Consider the following 16,855-nt stretch of genomic DNA (forward strand, 5'->3'; position numbering starts at 1 on the left):
TTTTCATCTGAGGAAAAGGAAAAACTCACCTGATTTTTCAGCAGCTTCAGCTGGATTTGCAGCAGCTTCACCGTGTTTTGAGGGTCTGTTGAGGGTTGATACCAAATTGCTCCACCCTGAGCCAGAAGGACAAAAACATGACACTTTTAAAGTAAATTTTATTTTCCCAGTGAACTGGAGGCATTTTTTAAATAAACTAATTCTAAATACATTATTTTTGAGGGTTATTGTGTATCTTTACCTGTGGCTACATTAAGCATGAAGATACTGAACATCTAACTTTAAAAACTTTGTATAAATTAAATAGATTTTTTTTGTCACAATCAACATTGTTAAGTCAAGATTTGTGAAGAAATTTCTCTCCTGTATCGTCATCCTAAATCTTATTTTTTCTTATTTTGGAGGCAGTAGTGGAGAAAGTACTCAAACAATGTACTTAAGTAAAAGTACAAATACACAGGCAAAAATATAGACTTTGATTTGAGATTCTCTGCATGATAATTTTATGGATGGAAATATCTCATCTCCTGTCCTAACATAGCATAAACTTAACTGTTTTTGCCACTCCTGGCATTTATTTTGAAAGAAATCCAACAGAAAGGTGATGGAAAGAAGGTGGGAGAGGAAGTGCAAAAGGAAGAGGCGTTAGGTCAGCAATGCAGCAATGCTGTAGTCAAGACCAAGACCAGCGCCCCGCGCTACATGACACAATAAAATGCAAAATATGATCAAAATTACATCTCAAATTGAGCTGAAAGATCCACATTCCCATAAAAACACCAATATATTAAATACTTAGAGCTAATATAACTTTAACCAATATCATTATAGTTTCAAACTCTTTGTTCTGCTTTTTTTCCATCTCTGTGCTACAATCCGCAGAGATCTGCTGCCATCCCTATAAAGATACCGCCCTGGGCGGTTGCCCATGTCAGAAACCACCACTGTCTGTACCATTAAACATAGAAACAATGCATTAACGGTAAACAACACTCAACTATGAGCACTGACCAAGGAACAACAAGCATAAGGACACGTGACTGTTCTCACCCTGTCTGCCACCAGGACATGAAAACAACCAAAGAACAACGAGCATGCTCTGTGTGCTCTTAATGTCTTGTTTTAATTATTTGCCAATTAAATATATCTATGAATATTTTAATTAAATATAATAATGATAGTGTAACCCAGCTATATTTGGGTAGTTTGTGTTATTTGTTTTGTTTGTAATGCTTTTACTTTGTGGGTACTGCCCCTTTAAGAGCAAAGTACTTTACAAGTACTGTACTTTACGGCAGCATTCTGACTGCAGTTGCTAGGGCAACTCCCGGGCTTCGAAGTTTCAGAGCTGCTGCGGAACTGAGACGTGCCAGTCTCTGCCCAGCTTCTGCACATCGCTTGACTCCTTTATGCCTCATGTTTTTCTGCTAGAGCATTATTGTGGCTGATATTGGTGGGAGGAACATTAGGAAGGTGTTCGTGTTCCTGTGGAGGAAAAAGGGAGGCCGCGAAGTTCCTGTGTCTACGGACGCCGACCGCCATCTTCATTCTGGGTCGCCATCCCAGTCAGGACCACCTCTGGCATCCATCTTTGGCGTATGCAGCACACACATATAGAGCTCTATATGATTTTGTTTGTTTTGTTTTGCTGGCCAGCTTCTTTTATTTTCTTTTACCAAGGACCATGAGAGTGTTCCACTCACGTTTGGAGTGAATGTTGTTTGTTTTGTTTATTTGTGAGATAAACTCAGAATGAGTTAAGATGAGATTGAATGCGTTTCAGTCCAGTAATTTTGTAATAAATCTTACTGGTTGATAGTAAATTGCTATCTGAACCCAAGTGAATTCTATTCTTTGGTTACAATAGCAACTGCAGTGTGTGAAGAGCATTACAATGAACGGCTCTCAGTGAGGCTTCAGTCCTGTCAGTCTTAGTAAAGATCCGTTCAGAAGAATCGGATCGTTCATGAACGTCTCATCATTATGTCACAGCGTTGTTATATACATGCGACATGTCAGTCAACACCTCCACAAAATAATTCAGCGCATGACTGAAAGCGTTTATTCATCACAAATGGAACATATTTATCCCTGTTCAGTTAGTTTTATGACTTCCCGTCCAAGTGGGGATAAAAGTTAGATGTGCAGCGCTGCTGAATTTACCTGTAGACATCGGATTTCTTAAGATTTTATTTCTGACGATGAGACAGACAACTTCTGCCTCTCAGAGGAAACCAATGCGCATCAGGTTAACACGTGAAGTCCCTGAACTCAACATTTTAACTAACTAAATAAATGAAAAAGTGCAACGAGCCTCGGATGTAACGAGTAACGCGACAGTTTTGTAGAAATGTAGTGAAGTAAAAAGTCCAGATACTTACTGTAAAAGGAAGTGGAGTAAAATTCTACTGAAGTAAAATACGGACACATGAAAATTGTACAGTTACTTCCCACCAGTGTTTGGAGCTGAGCTGGAAGGACAAGCCCTGCAAACTCAACTTCCTTCACAAATAACTAAACCAGTGACCCCATTTGGTCCAGTTTAGATTGGTTTCCTGCCCACTTTGACACAGTTTGGCATTTCTGCTTGTTGCAGGAATTGATTCTGACTCCTGGAAAGAGTTTGTGTGACAATTGGTTGCTCTGATATGGTGTGAATGTGTGCAGGGTTGCTTTTCCTGTCACTTTCTCTGTTATCCATTTATTCAGCAACTTTGAGATGAACCACTGATCCAAACAACCAACCAACATGACTCAGACAGATTAATCACAAATGAAGTTGTTTCCTCTTGATTACACCTCTAGACATGGAGCTGTGATGGCTGAGTGGTTAAGGCGTTGGACTAGAAATCCAATGGGATTTCCCCGCGCAGGTTCAAATCCTGCTCACAGCGAATTCCTACTTTAAATTCAATGCACCTGAAGTTGCTCTACAGACGATTGAGGGACAAAGTCCAAAACCTCTGGAGATCTCCTGGTTTACTTCCTGTTTGCCTTTAGGCTATAGGGTACAACATAGCTGATATCTTCCTCCAGATGGAAAGAAGTTTGTTTGATCAGTGCGTGTTGCAGAAAAACACAGGGTTACTATTGTGCGCCATTATTTTTCAGTGATATATTTGTTGCTTCCTGAACAGTCATGTAGACATCGAGCTGTGATGGCTGAGCGGTTAAGGCGTTGGACTAGAAATCCAATGGGGTTTACCCGTGCAGGTTCAAATCCTGCTCACAGCTAATTCCTACTTTAAATTTAATGCACCAGAAGTTGCTCAATAGAAGATCGAGGGAGAACATCCAAAACCTCTGGAGATCTGTGGGTTTACTTCCTGTTTGCCTTTATTTCTGCAGTGACTTGTTGCATCCATGTTTTGCTCCTTGGTCACCTGTGAGAATATCGAGCTGTGATGGCCGAGAGGTTAAGGCGTTGGATTTGAAATCCAATGGGGTTTCCCCGCGCAGGTTCAAATCCTGCTCACAGCGGCTATATACTGTAACAAGGCAATTGCATATTATATAAATGAAGGTTTTACTGTGAATGGTACATATGATATTAGATTCCTGCTCATAGCCACTCACTTGTTAATCACCCTGGAAAGGTTTTACTATCAACATACAATAAAGTTACCAGGATTTCCGAAGATCCAGCTTCCCAATCTACTCTAAAAACAAACTTTGCAAATTAAGCTGTTTCCTCTTGATTACACCTGAAGACATGGAGCTGTGATGGCCGAGAGTTTAAGGCGTTGGATTTGAAATCCAATGGGGTTTCCCCACGCAGGTTCGAACCCTTCTCACAGCGATATAAGACTACCGAGTCCAACATATAAGATCTTCCTCCAGACGGAGAGAAGTTTGTTTGATCAGTGCGTGTTGCAGAAAAACACGTTTACTCTTGTGCGCCATTATTTTTCAGTGATATTTTTGTTGCTTCCTGAACAGTCATGTAGAGATCGAGCTGTGATGGCCGAGCGGTTAAGGCGTTGGACTAGAAATCCAATGGGGTTTACCCGCGCAGGTTCAAATCCTGCTCACAGCGAATTCCTACTATAAATTCAATACACCAGAAGTTGATCAATAGAAGATCGAGTGAGAACGTCCAAAACCTCTGGAAATCTCCTGGTTTACTTCATGTTTGCCTTTATTTCTGCAGTGACTTGTTGCATCCATGTTTTGCTCCTTGGTCACCTGTGAGAATATCGAGCTGTGATGGCCGAGAGGTTAAGGCGTTGGATTTGAAATCCAATGGGGTTTCCCCGCGCAGGTTCAAATCCTGCTCACAGCGGCTATATACTGTAACAAGGCAATTGCATATTATATAAATGAAGGTTTTACTGTGAATGGTACATATGATATTAGATTCCTGCTCATAGCCACTCACTTGTTAATCACCCTGGAAAGGTTTTACTATCAACATACAATAAAGTTACCAGGATTTCCGAAGATCCAGCTTCCCAATCTACTCTAAAAACAAACTTTGCAAATTAAGCTGTTTCCTCTTGATTACACCTGAAGACATGGAGCTGTGATGGCCGAGAGTTTAAGGCGTTGGATTTGAAATCCAATGGGGTTTCCCCACGCAGGTTCGAACCCTTCTCACAGCGATATAAGACTACCGAGTCCAACATATAAGATCTTCCTCCAGACGGAGAGAAGTTTGTTTGATCAGTGCGTGTTGCAGAAAAACACGTTTACTCTTGTGCGCCATTATTTTTCAGTGATATTTTTGTTGCTTCCTGAACAGTCATGTAGAGATCGAGCTGTGATGGCCGAGCGGTTAAGGCGTTGGACTAGAAATCCAATGGGGTTTACCCGCGCAGGTTCAAATCCTGCTCACAGCGAATTCCTACTATAAATTCAATACACCAGAAGTTGATCAATAGAAGATCGAGTGAGAACGTCCAAAACCTCTGGAAATCTCCTGGTTTACTTCATGTTTGCCTTTATTTCTGCAGTGAATTGTTGCATCCATGTTTTGCTCCTTGGTCACCTGTGAGACCATCGAGCTGTGATGGCCGAGAGGTTAAGGCGTTGGATTTGAAATCCAATGGGGTTTCCCCGCGCAGGTTCGAACCCTGCTCACAGCGATCTAAGAACATATAAGATCTTCCTCCAGACGGAGAGAAATTTGTTTGATAAGTGCGAGTTGCAAAAAAACACAGTTTTACTCTTGTGCGCAATTATTTTTCAGTGATATTTTTGTTGCTTCCTGAACAGTCATGTAGACATCGAGCTGTGATGGCCGAGCGGTTAAGGCGTTGGACTAGAAATCCAATGGGGCTTCCCTGCGCAGGTTCAAATCCTGCTCACAGCGACTATATACTGTAAATTATATAAATGAAAGGTTTTAGTGTGAATGGTACAAATGATATTAGAATCCTGCTCATAGTAACTCACTTGTTAATCACCCTGGAAAGGCTTTACTATCAACATACAATAAGTTACCAGGATTTCATAAGATCCAGCTTCCAAATGTTGTCTAAGAACAAACCTTGTAAATTAAGCTGTTTCCTCTTGATTATACCTGAAGCACATGAATCTGTGATGGCCGAGCGGTTAAGGCGTTGGACTTGAAATCCAATGGGGTTTCCCCACGTAGGTTCAAATCCTGCTCCCAGCGAATTCCTACTTTAAATTCAATGCACCAGAAGTTGCTCAACAGACAATCGAGGGAGAACATCTAAAACCTCTGGATATCTCCAGGTTTAGTTCCTGTTTGCCTTTATTTCTGCAGTGACTTGTTGCATCCATGTTTTGCTCCTTGGTCACCTGTGAGAACATTGAGCTGTGATGGCCGTGAAGTTAAGGCGTTGGATTTGAAATCCAATGGGGTTTCCCCGCGCAGGTTCAAATCCTGCTCACAGCGACAATATACTGTAACAAGGCAATTGCCGATTGTATAAATGAAGGTTTTACTGTGAATGGTACATATGATATTAGATTCCTGCTCATAGCCACTCACTTGTTAATCACCCTGGAAAGGTTTTACTATCAACATACAATAAAGTTACCAGGATTTCCGAAGATCCAGCTTCCCAATCTAGTCTAAGAACAAACTTTGCAAATTAAGTTGTTTCCTCTTGATTACACCTGAAGACATGGAGCTGTGATGGCCGAGAGGTTAAGGCGTTGGATTCGAAATCCAATGGGGGTTCCCCGCGTAGGTTCAAATCCTGCTCACAGCGATTTTAGGCTACAGGTTTCAACATATCTGAGATCTTCCTCCAGATGGAGAGAAGTTTATCAGTGTGTGTTGAAGAAAAAAGTTGGTTTACTCTTGTGCATCATTATTTTCCAGTAATGTATTTGTTGCTTCTTGGACAAGTAAGCAGACAAGGAGCTGTGATGGCCGAGCGGTTAAGGCGTTGGACTAGAAATCCAATGGGGTTTCCCCGCGCATGTTAAAATCCTGCTCACAGCTAATTCCTACTTTAAATTCAATGCACCAGAAGTTGCTCAATAGAAGATCGAGGGAGAACGTCCAAAACCTCTGGAGACCTCATGGTTTACTTCATGTTTGCCTTTATTTCTGCAGTGACTTGTTGCATCCATGTTTTGCTCCTTGGTCACCTGTGAGAATATCGAGCTGTGATGGCCGAGAGGTTAAGGCGTTGGATTTGAAATCCAATGGGGTTTCCCCGCGCAGGTTCGAACCCTGCTCACAGCGATATAAGACTACCGAGTCCAACATATGAGATCTTCCTCCATACGGAGAGAAGTTTGTTCAATCAGTGCGTGTTGCAGAAAACACGTTTATTCTCGTGCGCCATTTTTTTTCAGCGATATTTTTTTTGTTTCCTGATCAGTCATGTAGAGATCGAGCTGTGATGGCCGAGCGGTTAAGGCGTTGGACTAGAAATCCAATGGGGTTTACCCGCGCAGGTTCAAATCCTGCTCACAGCGAATTCCTAGTTTAAATTCAATGCACCTGAAGTTGCTCAACAAACAGTGGAAAGACAACATCCACCACCTCTGGAGTTCTCTGGGTTTACTTCCTGTTTGCCTTTATTTCTGCAGTGACTTGTTGCATCCATGTTTTGCTCCTTGGTCACCTGTGAGAAGATGGAGCTGTGATGGCCGAGAGGTTAAGGCGTTGGATTTGAAATCCAATCCCCGCGCAGGTTCGAACCCTGCTCACAGCGATATAAGACTACCGAGTCCAACATATAAGATCTTCCTCCAGACGGAGAGAAGTTTGTTTGATCAGTGCGTGTTGCAGAAAAACACATGTTTACTCTTGTGCGCCATTATTTTTCAGTGATATTTTTGTTGCTTCCTGAACAGTCATGTAGAGATCGAGCTGTGATGGCCGAGCGGTTAAGGCGTTGGACTAGAAATCCAATGGGGTTTACCCGCGCAGGTTCAAATCCTGCTCACAGCGAATTCCTAGTTTAAATTCAATGCACCAGAAGTTGCTCAATAGAAGATCGAGGGAGAACGTCCAAAACCTCTGGAGATCTCCTGGTTTACTTCATGTTTGCCTTTATTTCTGCAGTGACTTGTTGCATCCATGTTTTGCTCCTTGGTCACCTGTGAGAATATCGAGCTGTGATGGCCGAGAGGTTAAGGCGTTGGATTTGAAATCCAATGGGGTTTCCCCGCGCAGGTTCGAACCCTGCTCACAGCGATATAAACTACCGAGTCCAACATATGAGATCTTCCTCCATACGGAGAGAAGTTTGTTCAATCAGTGCGTGTTGCAGAAAAACACGTTTATTCTCGTGCGCCATTTTTTTTTCAGCGATATTTTTTTTGTTTCCTGATCAGTCATGTAGAGATCGAGCTGTGATGGCCGAGCGGTTAAGGCGTTGGACTAGAAATCCAATGGGGTTTACCCGCGCAGGTTCAAATCCTGCTCACAGCGAATTCCTAGTTTAAATTCAATGCACCTGAAGTTGCTCAACAAACAGTGGAAAGACAACATCCAACACCTCTGGAGTTCTCTGGGTTTACTTCCTGTTTGCCTTTATTTCTGCAGTGACTTGTTGCATCCATGTTTTGCTCCTTGGTCACCTGTGAGAAGATGGAGCTGTGATGGCCGAGAGGTTAAGGCGTTGGATTTGAAATCCAATCCCCGCGCAGGTTCGAACCCTGCTCACAGCGATATAAGACTACCGAGTCCAACATATAAGATCTTCCTCCAGACGGAGAGAAGTTTGTTTGATCAGTGCGTGTTGCAGAAAAACACATGTTTACTCTTGTGCGCCATTATTTTTCAGTGATATTTTTGTTGCTTCCTGAACAGTCATGTAGAGATCGAGCTGTGATGGCCGAGCGGTTAAGGCGTTGGACTAGAAATCCAATGGGGTTTACCCGCGCAGGTTCAAATCCTGCTCACAGCGAATTCCTAGTTTAAATTCAATGCACCAGAAGTTGCTCAATAGAAGATCGAGGGAGAACGTCCAAAACCTCTGGAGATCTCCTGGTTTACTTCATGTTTGCCTTTATTTCTGCAGTGACTTGTTGCATCCATGTTTTGCTCCTTGGTCACCTGTGAGAATATCGAGCTGTGATGGCCGAGAGTTTAAGGCGTTGGATTTGAAATCCAATGGGGTTTCCCCACGCAGGTTCGAACCCTTCTCACAGCGATATAAGACTACCGAGTCCAACATATAAGATCTTCCTCCAGACGGAGAGAAGTTTGTTTGATCAGTGCGTGTTGCAGAAAAACACGTTTACTCTTGTGCGCCATTATTTTTCAGTGATATTTTTGTTGCTTCCTGAACAGTCATGTAGAGATCGAGCTGTGATGGCCGAGCGGTTTAAGGCGTTGGACTAGAAATCCAATGGGGTTTACCCGCAGGTTCAAATCCTGCTCACAGCGAATTCCTACTATAAATTCAATGCACCAGAAGTTGATCAATAGAAGATCGAGTGAGAACGTCCAAAACCTCTGGAGATCTCCTGGTTTACTTCATGTTTGCCTTTATTTCTGCAGTGAATTGTTGCATCCATGTTTTGCTCCTTGGTCACCTGTGAGAATATCGAGCTGTGATGGCCGAGCGGTTAAGGCGTTGGACTAGAAATCCAATGGGGTTTACCCGCGCAGGTTCAAATCCTGCTCACAGCGAATTCCTAGTTTAAATTCAATGCACCAGAAGTTGCTCACAGACAGTGGAAAGACAACATCCAAAACCTCTGGAGTTCTCTGGGTTTACTTCCTGTTTTCCTTTATTTCTGCAGTGACTTGTTGCATCCATGTTTTGCTCCTTGTCACCTGTGAGAAGATGGAGCTGTGATGGCCGAGAGGTTAAGGCGTTGGATTTGAAATCCAATCCCCGCGCAGGTTCGAACCCTGCTCACAGCGATATAAGACTACCGAGTCCAACATATAAGATCTTCCTCCAGACGGAGAGTTTGTTTGATCAGTGCGTGTTGCAGAAAAACACATGTTTACTCTTGTGCGGCATTATTTTTCAGTGATATTTTTGTTGCTTCCTGAACAGTCATGTAGAGATCGAGCTGTGATGGCCGAGCGGTTAAGGCGTTGGACTAGAAATCCAATGGGGTTTCCCCGCGCATGTTAAAATCCTGCTCACAGCTAATTCCTACTTTAAATTCAATGCACCAGAAGTTGCTCAATAGAAGATCGAGGGAGAACGTCCAAAACCTCTGGAGATCTCCTGGTTTACTTCATGTTTGCCTTTATTTCTGCAGTGACTTGTTGCATCCATGTTTTGCTCCTTGGTCACCTGTGAGAATATCGAGCTGTGATGGCCGAGAGTTTAAGGCGTTGGATTTGAAATCCAATGGGGTTTCCCCACGCAGGTTCGAACCCTTCTCACAGCGATATAAGACTACCGAGTCCAACATATAAGATCTTCCTCCAGACGGAGAGAAGTTTGTTTGATCAGTGCGTGTTGCAGAAAAACACGTTTACTCTTGTGCGCCATTATTTTTCAGTGATATTTTTGTTGCTTCCTGAACAGTCATGTAGAGATCGAGCTGTGATGGCCGAGCGGTTAAGGCGTTGGACTAGAAATCCAATGGGGTTTACCCGCGCAGGTTCAAATCCTGCTCACAGCGAACTCCTACTATAAATTCAATGCACCAGAAGTTGATCAATAGAAGATCGAGTGAGAACGTCCAAAACCTCTGGAGATCTCCTGGTTTACTTCATGTTTGCCTTTATTTCTGCAGTGAATTGTTGCATCCATGTTTTGCTCCTTGGTCACCTGTGAGACCATCGAGCTGTGATGGCCGAGAGGTTAAGGCGTTGGATTTGAAATCCAATGGGGTTTCCCCGCGCAGGTTCGAACCCTGCTCACAGCGATCTAAGAACATATAAGATCTTCCTCCAGACGGAGAGAAATTTGTTTGATAAGTGCGAGTTGCAAAAAAACACAGTTTTACTCTTGTGCGCAATTATTTTTCAGTGATATTTTTGTTGCTTCTGAACAGTCATGTAGACATCGAGCTGTGATGGCCGAGCGGTTAAGGCGTTGGACTAGAAATCCAATGGGCTTCCCCGCGCAGGTTCAAATCCTGCTCACAGCGACTATATACTCTAAATTATAAATGAAAGGTTTTAGTGTGAATGGTACAAATGATATTAGAATCCTGCTCATAGTAACTCACTTGTTAATCACCCTGGAAAGGCTTTACTATCAACATACAATAAGTTACCAGGATTTCATAAGATCCAGCTTCCAAATGTTGTCTAAGAACAAACCTTGTAAATTAAGCTGTTTTTCCTCTTGATTATACCTGAAGCACATGAATCTGTGATGGCCGAGCGGTTAAGGCGTTGGACTTGAAATCCAATGGGGTTTCCCCACGTAGGTTCAAATCCTGCTCCAGCGAATTCCTACTTTAAATTCAATGCACCAGAAGTTGCTCAACAGACAATCGAGGGAGAACATCTAAAACCTCTGGATATCTCCAGGTTTAGTTCCTGTTTGCCTTTATTTCTGCAGTGACTTGTTGCATCCATGTTTTGCTCCTTGGTCACCTGTGAGACCATCGAGCTGTGATGGCCGAGAGGTTAAGGCGTTGGATTTGAAATCCAATGGGGTTTCCCCGCGCAGGTTCGAACCCTGCTCACAGCGATCTAAGAACATATAAGATCTTCCTCCAGACGGAGAGAAATTTGTTTGATAAGTGCGAGTTGCAAAAAAACACAGTTTTACTCTTGTGCGCAATTATTTTTCAGTGATATTTTTGTTGCTTCCTGAACAGTCATGTAGACATCGAGCTGTGATGGCCGAGCGGTTAAGGCGTTGGACTAGAAATCCAATGGGGCTTCCCCGCGCAGGTTCAAATCCTGCTCACAGCGACTATATACTCTAAATTATATAAATGAAAGGTTTTAGTGTGAATGGTACAAATGATATTAGAATCCTGCTCATAGTAACTCACTTGTTAATCACCCTGGAAAGGCTTTACTATCAACATACAATAAGTTACCAGGATTTCATAAGATCCAGCTTCCAAATGTTGTCTAAGAACAAACCTTGTAAATTAAGCTGTTTCCTCTTGATTATACCTGAAGCACATGAATCTGTGATGGCCGAGCGGTTAAGGCGTTGGACTTGAAATCCAATGGGGTTTCCCCACGTAGGTTCAAATCCTGCTCCCAGCGAATTCCTACTTTAAATTCAATGCACCAGAAGTTGCTCAACAGACAATCGAGGGAGAACATCTAAAACCTCTGGATATCTCCAGGTTTAGTTCCTGTTTGCCTTTATTTCTGCAGTGACTTGTTGCATCCATGTTTTGCTCCTTGGTCACCTGTGAGAACATTGAGCTGTGATGGCCGTGAAGTTAAGGCGTTGGATTTGAAATCCAATGGGGTTTCCCCGCGCAGGTTCAAATCCTGCTCACAGCGACAATATACTGTAACAAGGCAATTGCCGATTGTATAAATGAAGGTTTTACTGTGAATGGTACATATGATATTAGATTCCTGCTCATAGCCACTCACTTGTTAATCACCCTGGAAAGGTTTTACTATCAACATACAATAAAGTTACCAGGATTTCCGAAGATCCAGCTTCCAATCTAGTCTAAAACAAACTTTGCAAATTAGTGTTTCCTCTTGATTACACCTGAAGACATGGAGCTGTGATGGCCGAGAGGTTAAGGCGTTGGATTCGAAATCCAATGGGGGTTCCCCGCGTAGGTTCAAATCCTGCTCACAGCGATTTTAGGCTACAGATCTGAGATCTTCCTCAGATGGAGAGAAGTTTATCAGTGTGTGTTGAAGAAAAAAGTTGGTTTACTCTTGTGCATCATTATTTTCCAGTAATGTATTTGTTGCTTCTTGGACAAGTAAGCAGACAAGGAGCTGTGATGGCCGAGCGGTTAAGGCGTTGGACTAGAAATCCAATGGGGTTTCCCCGCGCATGTTAAAATCCTGCTCACAGCTAATTCCTACTTTAAATTCAATGCACCAGAAGTTGCTCAATAGAAGATCGAGGGAGAACGTCCAAAACCTCTGGAGACCTCATGGTTTACTTCATGTTTGCCTTTATTTCTGCAGTGACTTGTTGCATCCATGTTTTGCTCCTTGGTCACCTGTGAGAATATCGAGCTGTGATGGCCGAGAGGTTAAGGCGTTGGATTTGAAATCCAATGGGGTTTCCCCGCGCAGGTTCGAACCCTGCTCACAGCGATATAAGACTACCGAGTCCAACATATGAGATCTTCCTCCATACGGAGAGAAGTTTGTTCATCAGTGCGTGTTGCAGAAAACACGTTTATTCTCGTGCGCCATTTTTTTTCAGCGATATTTTTTTTGTTTCCTGATCAGTCATGTAGAGATCGAGCTGTGATGGCCGAGCGGTTAAGGCGTTGGACTAGAAATCCAATGGGGTTTACCCGCGCAGGTTCAATCCTGCTCACAGCGAATTCCTAGTTTAAATTCAATGCACCTGAAGTTGCTCAAACAGACAGTGGAAAGACAACATCCAAACCTCTGGAGTTCTCTGGGTTTACTTCCTGTTTGCCTTTATTTCTGCAGTGACTTGTTGCATCCATGTTTTGCTCCTTGGTCACCTGTGAGAAGATGGAGCTGTGATGGCCGAGAGGTTAAGGCGTTGGATTTGAAATCCAATCCCCGCGCAGGTTCGAACCCTGCTCACAGCGATATAAGACTACCGAGTCCAACATATAAGATCTTCCTCCAGACGGAGAGAGTTTGTTTGATCAGTGTGTGTTGCAGAAAAACATGTTTACTCTTGTGCGGCATTATTTTTCAGTGATATTTTTGTTGCTTCCTGAACAGTCATGTAAAGATCGAGCTGTGATGGCCGAGCGTTAAGGCGTTGGACTAAAAATCCAATGGGGTTTACCCGCGCAGGTTCAAATCCTGCTCACAGCGAATTCCTAGTTTAAATTCAATGCACCAGAAGTTGCTCAATAGAAGATCGAGGGAGAACGTCCAAAACCTCTGGAGATCTCCTGGTTTACTTCATGTTTGCCTTTATTCTGCAGTGACTTGTTGCATCCATGTTTTGCTCCTTGGTCACCTGTGAGAATATCGAGCTGTGATGGCCGAAGGTTAGGCGTTGGATTTGAAATCCAATGGGGTTTCCCACGCAGGTTCGAACCCTTCTCACAGCGATATAAGACTACGAGTCCAACATATAAGATCTTCCTCCAGACGGAGAGAAGTTTGTTGATCAGTGCGTGTTGCAGAAAAACACGTTTATCTTGTGCGCCATTATTTTCAGTGATATTTTTGTTGCTTCCTGAACAGTCATGTAGAGATCGAGCTGTGATGGCCGAGCGGTTAAGGTTGGACTAGAAATCCAATGGGGTTTACCCGCGCAGGTTCAAATCCTGCTCACAGCGAATTCCTACTATAAATTCAATGCACCAGAAAGTTGATCAATAGAAGATCGAGTGAGAACGTCCAAAACCTCTGGAGATCTCCTGGTTTACTTCATGTTTGCCTTTATTTCTGCAGTGAATTGTTGCATCCATGTTTTGCTCCTTGGTCACCTGTGAGACCATCGAGCTGTGATGGCCGAGAGGTTAAGGCGTTGATTTGAAATCCAATGGGGTTTCCCCGCGCAGGTTCGAACCCGCTCACAGCGATCTAAGAACATATAGATCTTCCTCCGACGGAGAGAATTTGTTTGATAAGTGCGAGTTGCAAAAAACACAGTTTTACTCTTGTGCGCAATTATTTTTCAGTGATATTTTTGTTGCTTTCCTGAACAGTCATGTAGACATCGAGCTGTGATGGCCGAGCGGTTAAGGCGTTGGACTAGAAATCCAATGGGGTTTCCCCGCGCATGTTAAAATCCTGCTCACAGCTAATTCCTACTTTAAATTCATGCACCAGAAGTTGCTCAATAGAAGATCGAGGGAGAACGTCCAAAACCTCTGGAGACCTCATGGTTTACTTCATGTTTGCCTTTATTCTGCAGTGACTTGTTGCATCCATGTTTTGCTCCTTGGTCACCTGTGAGAATATCGAGCTGTGATGGCCGAGAGGTTAAGGCGTTGGATTTGAAATCCAATCGGGTTTCCCCGCGCAGGTTCGAACCCTGCTCACAGCGATATAAGACTACCGAGTCCAACATATGAGATCTTCCTCCATACGGAGAGAAGTTTGTTCGATCAGTGCGTGTTGCAGAAAAACACGTTTATTCTCGTGCGCCATTTTTTTTCAGCGATATTTTTTTTTGTTTCCTGGTCAGTCATGTAGAGATCGAGCTGTGATGGCCGAGCGGTTAAGGCGTTGGACTAGAATCCAATGGGGTTTACCCGCGCAGGTTCAAATCCTGCTCACAGCGAATTCCTAGTTTAAATTCAATGCACCTGAAGTTGCTCAACAGACAGTGGAAAGACAACATCCAAAACCTCTGGAGTTCTCTGGTTTACTTCTGTTTGCCTTTATTTCTGCAGTGACTTGTTGCATCCATGTTTTGCTCCTTGGTCACCTGTGAGAAGATGGAGCTGTGATGGCCGAGAGGTTAAGGCGTTGGATTTGAAATCCAATCCCCGCGCAGGTTCGAACCCTGCTCACAGCGATATAAGACTACCGAGTCCAACATATAAGATCTTCCTCCAGACGGAGAGAAGTTTGTTTGATCAGTGCGTGTTGCAGAAAAACACATGTTTACTCTTGTGCGGCATTATTTTTCAGTGATATTTTTGTTGCTTCCTGAACAGTCATGTAGAGATCGAGCTGTGATGGCCGAGCGGTTAAGGCGTTGGACTAGAAATCCAATGGGGTTTACCCGTGCAGGTTCAAATCCTGCTCACAGCGAATTCCTAGTTTAAATTCAATGCACCAGAAGTTGCTCAATAGAAGATCGAGGGAGACGTCCAAAACCTCTGGAGATCTCCTGGTTTACTTCATGTTTGCCTTTATTTCTGCAGTGACTTGTTGCATCCATGTTTTGCTCCTTGGTCACCTGTGAGAAGATCGAGCTGTGATGGCCGAGAGTTTAAGGCGTTGGATTTGAAATCCAATGGGGTTTCCCCACGCAGGTTCGAACCCTTCTCACAGCGATATAAGACTACCGAGTCCAACATATAAGATCTTCCTCCAGACGGAGAGAAGTTGTTTGATCAGTGCGTGTTGCAGAAAAACACGTTTACTCTTGTGCGCCATTATTTTTCAGTGATATTTTTGTTGCTTCCTGAACAGTCATGTAGAGATCGAGCTGTGATGGCCGAGCGGTTAAGGCGTTGGACTAGAAATCCAATGGGGTTTACCCGCGCAGGTTCAAATCCTGCTCACAGCGAATTCCTACTATAAATTCAATGCACCAGAAGTTGATCAATAGAAGATCGAGTGAGAACGTCCAAAACCTCTGGAAATCTCCTGGTTTACTTCATGTTTGCCTTTATTTCTGCAGTGACTTGTTGCATCCATGTTTTGCTCCTTGGTCACCTGTGAGAATATCGAGCTGTGATGGCCGAGAGGTTAAGGCGTTGGATTTGAAATCCAATGGGGTTTCCCCGCGCAGGTTCGAACCCTGCTCACAGCGATATAAGACTACCGAGTCCAACATATGAGATCTTCCTCCATACGGAGAGAAGTTTGTTCGATCAGTGCGTGTTGCAGAAAAACACGTTTATTCTCGTGCGCCATTTTTTTTCAGCGATATTTTTTTTGTTTCCTGATCAGTCATGTAGAGATCGAGCTGTGATGGCCGAGCGGTTAAGGCGTTGGACTAGAAATCCAATGGGGTTTACCCGCGCAGGTTCAAATCCTGCTCACAGCGAATTCCTAGTTTAAATTCAATGCACCTGAAGTTGCTCAACAGACAGTGGAAAGACAACATCCAAAACCTCTGGAGTTCTCTGGGTTTACTGCCTGTTTGCCTTTATTTCTGCAGTGACTTGTTGCATCCATGTTTTGCTCCTTGGTCACCTGTGAGAAGATGGAGCTGTGATGGCCGAGAGGTAAGGCGTTGGATTTGAAATCCAATCCCCGCGCAGGTTCGAACCCTGCTCACAGCGATATAAGACTACCGAGTCCAACATATAAGATCTTCCTCCAGACGGAGAGAAGTTTGTTTGATCAGTGCGTGTTGCAGAAAAACACATGTTTACTCTTGTGCGGCATTATTTTTCAGTGATATTTTTGTTGCTTCCTGAACAGTCATGTAGAGATCGAGCTGTGATGGCCGAGCGGTTAAGGCGTTGGACTAGAAATCCAATGGGGTTTACCCGCGCAGGTTCAAATCCTGCTCACAGCGAATTCCTAGTTTAAATTCAATGCACCAGAAGTTGCTCAATAGAAGATCGAGGGAGAATGTCCAAAACCTCTGGAGATCTCCTGGTTTACTTCATGTTTGCCTTTATTTTCTGCAGTGACTTGTTGCATCCATGTTTTGCTCCTTGGTCACCTGTGAGAATATCGAGCTGTGATGGCCGAGAGTTTAAGGCGTTGGAT

The 16,855-nt window shown here is 43.5% G+C and overlaps 1 protein-coding gene and 31 non-coding genes across 32 annotated transcripts in view; 31 read left to right on the forward strand and 1 right to left on the reverse strand.

Annotated features, from left to right (window-relative positions):
* LOC129351701 (double-stranded RNA-specific editase B2-like) overlaps nucleotides 1-16,855 on the reverse strand; it is a 39,891-nt gene that overhangs the window by 8,453 nt on the left and 14,583 nt on the right. Inside the window, exon 2 of the mRNA XM_055020630.1 lies at nucleotides 30-116. Coding sequence (XP_054876605.1) covers nucleotides 30-116 — 87 coding nt within the window. The remainder of the gene's footprint in view (nucleotides 1-29; nucleotides 117-16,855) is intronic.
* Nucleotides 3,153-3,234, forward strand: trnas-aga (transfer RNA serine (anticodon AGA)). Its single transcript has one exon. It is a non-coding gene; the product is annotated as a tRNA-Ser (tRNA).
* On the forward strand, nucleotides 3,399-3,480 carry trnas-uga (transfer RNA serine (anticodon UGA)). Its single transcript has one exon. It is a non-coding gene; the product is annotated as a tRNA-Ser (tRNA).
* Nucleotides 3,955-4,036, forward strand: trnas-aga (transfer RNA serine (anticodon AGA)). The gene has a single exon. It is a non-coding gene; the product is annotated as a tRNA-Ser (tRNA).
* Nucleotides 4,201-4,282, forward strand: trnas-uga (transfer RNA serine (anticodon UGA)). The gene has a single exon. It is a non-coding gene; the product is annotated as a tRNA-Ser (tRNA).
* trnas-aga (transfer RNA serine (anticodon AGA)) lies at nucleotides 4,757-4,838 on the forward strand. The gene has a single exon. It is a non-coding gene; the product is annotated as a tRNA-Ser (tRNA).
* trnas-uga (transfer RNA serine (anticodon UGA)) lies at nucleotides 5,003-5,084 on the forward strand. The gene has a single exon. It is a non-coding gene; the product is annotated as a tRNA-Ser (tRNA).
* trnas-aga (transfer RNA serine (anticodon AGA)) lies at nucleotides 5,230-5,311 on the forward strand. The gene has a single exon. It is a non-coding gene; the product is annotated as a tRNA-Ser (tRNA).
* On the forward strand, nucleotides 6,101-6,182 carry trnas-cga (transfer RNA serine (anticodon CGA)). Its single transcript has one exon. It is a non-coding gene; the product is annotated as a tRNA-Ser (tRNA).
* trnas-uga (transfer RNA serine (anticodon UGA)) lies at nucleotides 6,583-6,664 on the forward strand. Its single transcript has one exon. It is a non-coding gene; the product is annotated as a tRNA-Ser (tRNA).
* On the forward strand, nucleotides 6,819-6,900 carry trnas-aga (transfer RNA serine (anticodon AGA)). Its single transcript has one exon. It is a non-coding gene; the product is annotated as a tRNA-Ser (tRNA).
* Nucleotides 7,297-7,378, forward strand: trnas-aga (transfer RNA serine (anticodon AGA)). Its single transcript has one exon. It is a non-coding gene; the product is annotated as a tRNA-Ser (tRNA).
* Nucleotides 7,543-7,624, forward strand: trnas-uga (transfer RNA serine (anticodon UGA)). The gene has a single exon. It is a non-coding gene; the product is annotated as a tRNA-Ser (tRNA).
* trnas-aga (transfer RNA serine (anticodon AGA)) lies at nucleotides 7,780-7,861 on the forward strand. Its single transcript has one exon. It is a non-coding gene; the product is annotated as a tRNA-Ser (tRNA).
* On the forward strand, nucleotides 8,258-8,339 carry trnas-aga (transfer RNA serine (anticodon AGA)). Its single transcript has one exon. It is a non-coding gene; the product is annotated as a tRNA-Ser (tRNA).
* trnas-aga (transfer RNA serine (anticodon AGA)) lies at nucleotides 8,986-9,067 on the forward strand. The gene has a single exon. It is a non-coding gene; the product is annotated as a tRNA-Ser (tRNA).
* On the forward strand, nucleotides 9,942-10,023 carry trnas-aga (transfer RNA serine (anticodon AGA)). The gene has a single exon. It is a non-coding gene; the product is annotated as a tRNA-Ser (tRNA).
* Nucleotides 10,188-10,269, forward strand: trnas-uga (transfer RNA serine (anticodon UGA)). The gene has a single exon. It is a non-coding gene; the product is annotated as a tRNA-Ser (tRNA).
* Nucleotides 10,964-11,045, forward strand: trnas-uga (transfer RNA serine (anticodon UGA)). Its single transcript has one exon. It is a non-coding gene; the product is annotated as a tRNA-Ser (tRNA).
* On the forward strand, nucleotides 11,191-11,272 carry trnas-aga (transfer RNA serine (anticodon AGA)). Its single transcript has one exon. It is a non-coding gene; the product is annotated as a tRNA-Ser (tRNA).
* trnas-cga (transfer RNA serine (anticodon CGA)) lies at nucleotides 12,058-12,139 on the forward strand. Its single transcript has one exon. It is a non-coding gene; the product is annotated as a tRNA-Ser (tRNA).
* trnas-uga (transfer RNA serine (anticodon UGA)) lies at nucleotides 12,529-12,610 on the forward strand. Its single transcript has one exon. It is a non-coding gene; the product is annotated as a tRNA-Ser (tRNA).
* On the forward strand, nucleotides 13,009-13,083 carry trnas-uga (transfer RNA serine (anticodon UGA)). The gene has a single exon. It is a non-coding gene; the product is annotated as a tRNA-Ser (tRNA).
* Nucleotides 13,238-13,318, forward strand: trnaf-aaa (transfer RNA phenylalanine (anticodon AAA)). Its single transcript has one exon. It is a non-coding gene; the product is annotated as a tRNA-Phe (tRNA).
* On the forward strand, nucleotides 14,423-14,504 carry trnas-uga (transfer RNA serine (anticodon UGA)). Its single transcript has one exon. It is a non-coding gene; the product is annotated as a tRNA-Ser (tRNA).
* trnas-uga (transfer RNA serine (anticodon UGA)) lies at nucleotides 14,904-14,978 on the forward strand. Its single transcript has one exon. It is a non-coding gene; the product is annotated as a tRNA-Ser (tRNA).
* On the forward strand, nucleotides 15,136-15,217 carry trnas-aga (transfer RNA serine (anticodon AGA)). Its single transcript has one exon. It is a non-coding gene; the product is annotated as a tRNA-Ser (tRNA).
* On the forward strand, nucleotides 15,617-15,698 carry trnas-aga (transfer RNA serine (anticodon AGA)). The gene has a single exon. It is a non-coding gene; the product is annotated as a tRNA-Ser (tRNA).
* Nucleotides 15,863-15,944, forward strand: trnas-uga (transfer RNA serine (anticodon UGA)). Its single transcript has one exon. It is a non-coding gene; the product is annotated as a tRNA-Ser (tRNA).
* trnas-aga (transfer RNA serine (anticodon AGA)) lies at nucleotides 16,100-16,181 on the forward strand. Its single transcript has one exon. It is a non-coding gene; the product is annotated as a tRNA-Ser (tRNA).
* On the forward strand, nucleotides 16,346-16,419 carry trnas-uga (transfer RNA serine (anticodon UGA)). Its single transcript has one exon. It is a non-coding gene; the product is annotated as a tRNA-Ser (tRNA).
* Nucleotides 16,577-16,658, forward strand: trnas-aga (transfer RNA serine (anticodon AGA)). The gene has a single exon. It is a non-coding gene; the product is annotated as a tRNA-Ser (tRNA).

This window comes from Poeciliopsis prolifica, unplaced genomic scaffold (assembly GCF_027474105.1).
Source record: "Poeciliopsis prolifica strain line A6 unplaced genomic scaffold, Auburn_PproV2 SCAFFOLD069, whole genome shotgun sequence".
Taxonomy (NCBI): Eukaryota; Metazoa; Chordata; class Actinopteri; order Cyprinodontiformes; family Poeciliidae; genus Poeciliopsis; species Poeciliopsis prolifica.